The 2,391-nt window shown below is 41.6% G+C and overlaps 1 protein-coding gene across 2 annotated transcripts in view; it reads right to left on the bottom strand.

Moving 5' to 3' along the window:
* Positions 1 to 942: 942 nt before the first annotated feature.
* akt3a (v-akt murine thymoma viral oncogene homolog 3a) overlaps positions 943 to 2,391 on the bottom strand; it is an 87,427-nt gene continuing 85,978 nt past the window's right edge. For both annotated transcript variants that reach the window (XM_038296142.1, XM_038296144.1), the window contains exon 14: positions 943 to 2,279. In XM_038296142.1, the coding sequence (XP_038152070.1) occupies positions 2,194 to 2,279 (86 nt within the window). In that variant the 3' untranslated portion in view covers positions 943 to 2,193. The remainder of the gene's footprint in view (positions 2,280 to 2,391) is intronic.

Genomic DNA, 2,391 nt, shown 5'->3' with positions numbered 1-2,391 from the left:
GAGGTCCTAATCAATTAGTCTTTTGTCTCTATAACAAATCCTCCCCAATGTTAGTTGTTCCCTCTTTTTAAGGAACTTAATCAATGACAACTGATGAATCCTGTCACTGTTGTGGTAACAGGACTGAGCTGTAGTCATTTTTTTAATGTAGAACAGCTTTAAACTTTATCTGATTTCCTTTCAAATGTCTCACTAATCCTTACAAATAACTAAATTTAACTTTTTCATTCAGTAATAACTTCCATATGAGGTGCTTACGTATGATGCATTCACTACTTAGAAAAGAAACTGTATTCTTTGTGTTTACCACTTGTCTGGTCACTCCAAAAATGGTCTGATTAACTCGACCACCCGACTTGCAGGTGCATCTCAGCCCTTTAGATTAAAACACAAAGCAATCATCCACACACTTACGAGTTGCTCTCCACTCTCCATCCTTGTTCTCCTGCTTATTCCACTTCCACTTCCTCTTCACTTTCCTTTTTTAACTCTACCTCACCCAGAACCCCAAAAAATATCAGGACCATTCAGGTTTTGTTTACATTTAACCAATAAACAGTCTTCAGCGTGCCGTCGCCTCAGGCCGTCACATTTTGGTCACAGAACAACACGCAATAAAAATAAAAATGGAGCAGGAAGGCTATCTGCTTTCCCTCCTACATTCTTCAGCCATTTTTAGTTTCTTGAGGTGCAACATTTTTCTCAATCTTAAGAAATAACATACTTTTTTAATAATGTAATAACAATAGAAAAGGTTAAATATAAAACCAATGTGTAGAGCAATAAATAGAACATATATATATATTTATATATATATATATTATAGCAACTGCTGTGATTCTTGTAAACTGTGTTTACTTCCTCACAGACTGCGTTGTTTTAAAACCCTTCTTTAGAAACTTGCAGCAAACAGTAGATAAGCTGTTACCTCACTACATCGTAAGTGATCACATTATAAATTATTAATATTGCATTTTTTTTTTTTTGTTTGACTCCTCTCCTGTCGTAACAGTCCCTTTTTCTATCTGACATTCTGGGCCCTGACACCAAGAGGTACAGCCGTGCGAATCTCAAAGCCATGATCACCGCATGTCACAGTAAAGCTTTTTCTCCTTTAAACAAAGTACCGTTTCAGTTAAGTTGTTTTTTTTGTTTTTGTTTTTTTTTCCCTTTTGTTGGTTTAAGGTAGATTGAAATAAAAGCAGGAAGGAAAAGTGGGGTTTAGGAAACATTCCCACCGGCTGATTTCTTCCAATCAGTCTGGGCGGTGTAGTAAAGCTAATTATTCATCTGCCGGAGCTTCATCTGCTTGACCTGCTGAGCTTTGAGGCAAACACATGATGACTGGACCTTCGACACAAAGGCGCGCACCGACGGAGCGCATGCCATCATCTGTTGAAACCTCAGAGATGACATTTAAGAGCAGCACAGTAAAGTAGCAGCTGTACGAGCATAGATGGTAGTACGGGTGTCTTGCTGGCGCTTTGGTAACGCTCGGCGAGTAGCTGTAGCACCGGAGTTCAGTAGTAGCAGTAGAAGGTGGTAGGAGGAGTAGTACCTGTAGACCAGGTTGAAATAGCAGCAACGACATGACGTGCACTGAGCAGCACCTGAGTCAAATCCTGCTTGACAACATGAAGAGCGTCCACCGATGAAGGCTGCTCAGTCCATCCCGGGATCGCTGAGCTGACGACACAAAACGCACATCTGAGTCTGTGTTTGCAAAAGCCTGAGATACAACCCGCTATGGCAGTTTGGGTTTCGACGACGTAAAATGCTGTATCTCTGTCGCACGGAGACGAACACTACCTGAAAACGCGTCGGCTAGCATCTAAATAAGTGTTTGCATTTTCCATTTCATTTTTTTTTTTACGGCTTGTCCGAGGGCCGACCCGTTGTCAAAGCACAGCAGGACGCAGGTGAAGCTCCAGTCGTTAAAGGGTCGTTTAAAACCAACTGATTCTGTCACAGTTTGGAGTGCGGGATTCAACTCTAATTTTGCCTCAAGGTTTTAGTCTCATGAAAAAAGAAAATAAACAATAAATAAAGAAAGAAGCAGATTGAAGAGAAGGAATGGAGGAGAAAGGACGGGTGGTGGGGTGAGGATCCTTCAAGTCTGGGTCGGTCCGAACCTGCGGGGTCTTCGTGTCCTACGCTGGCGGCCTCAGAGACAATGTCGCCGTGATGGACAGTTCATTCTCGCCCGCTGGCCGAGTACGAGAACTGCGGGAAGTGCGGTCGCCTCTCGTTATCCAGACAGTCCATCCCATCCTCATCGACTTAATTATGCAAAGATTCACAGGTAAAGAATGTCAGAATACTTCTTTCATACGTTTATAGACAGAAATTTACATAAAAAAAGCTCATAATAAAGTCGAATTATGTCATATC

The sequence above is a fragment of the Cyprinodon tularosa genome, unplaced genomic scaffold (genome assembly GCF_016077235.1).
Source record: "Cyprinodon tularosa strain WSP-4 unplaced genomic scaffold, ASM1607723v1 ctg368, whole genome shotgun sequence".
NCBI classification, from domain to species: domain Eukaryota; kingdom Metazoa; phylum Chordata; class Actinopteri; order Cyprinodontiformes; family Cyprinodontidae; genus Cyprinodon; species Cyprinodon tularosa.
Note: the sequence above shows the minus strand (reverse complement) of the source record. Positions and strands in the feature narration are given on the sequence as shown.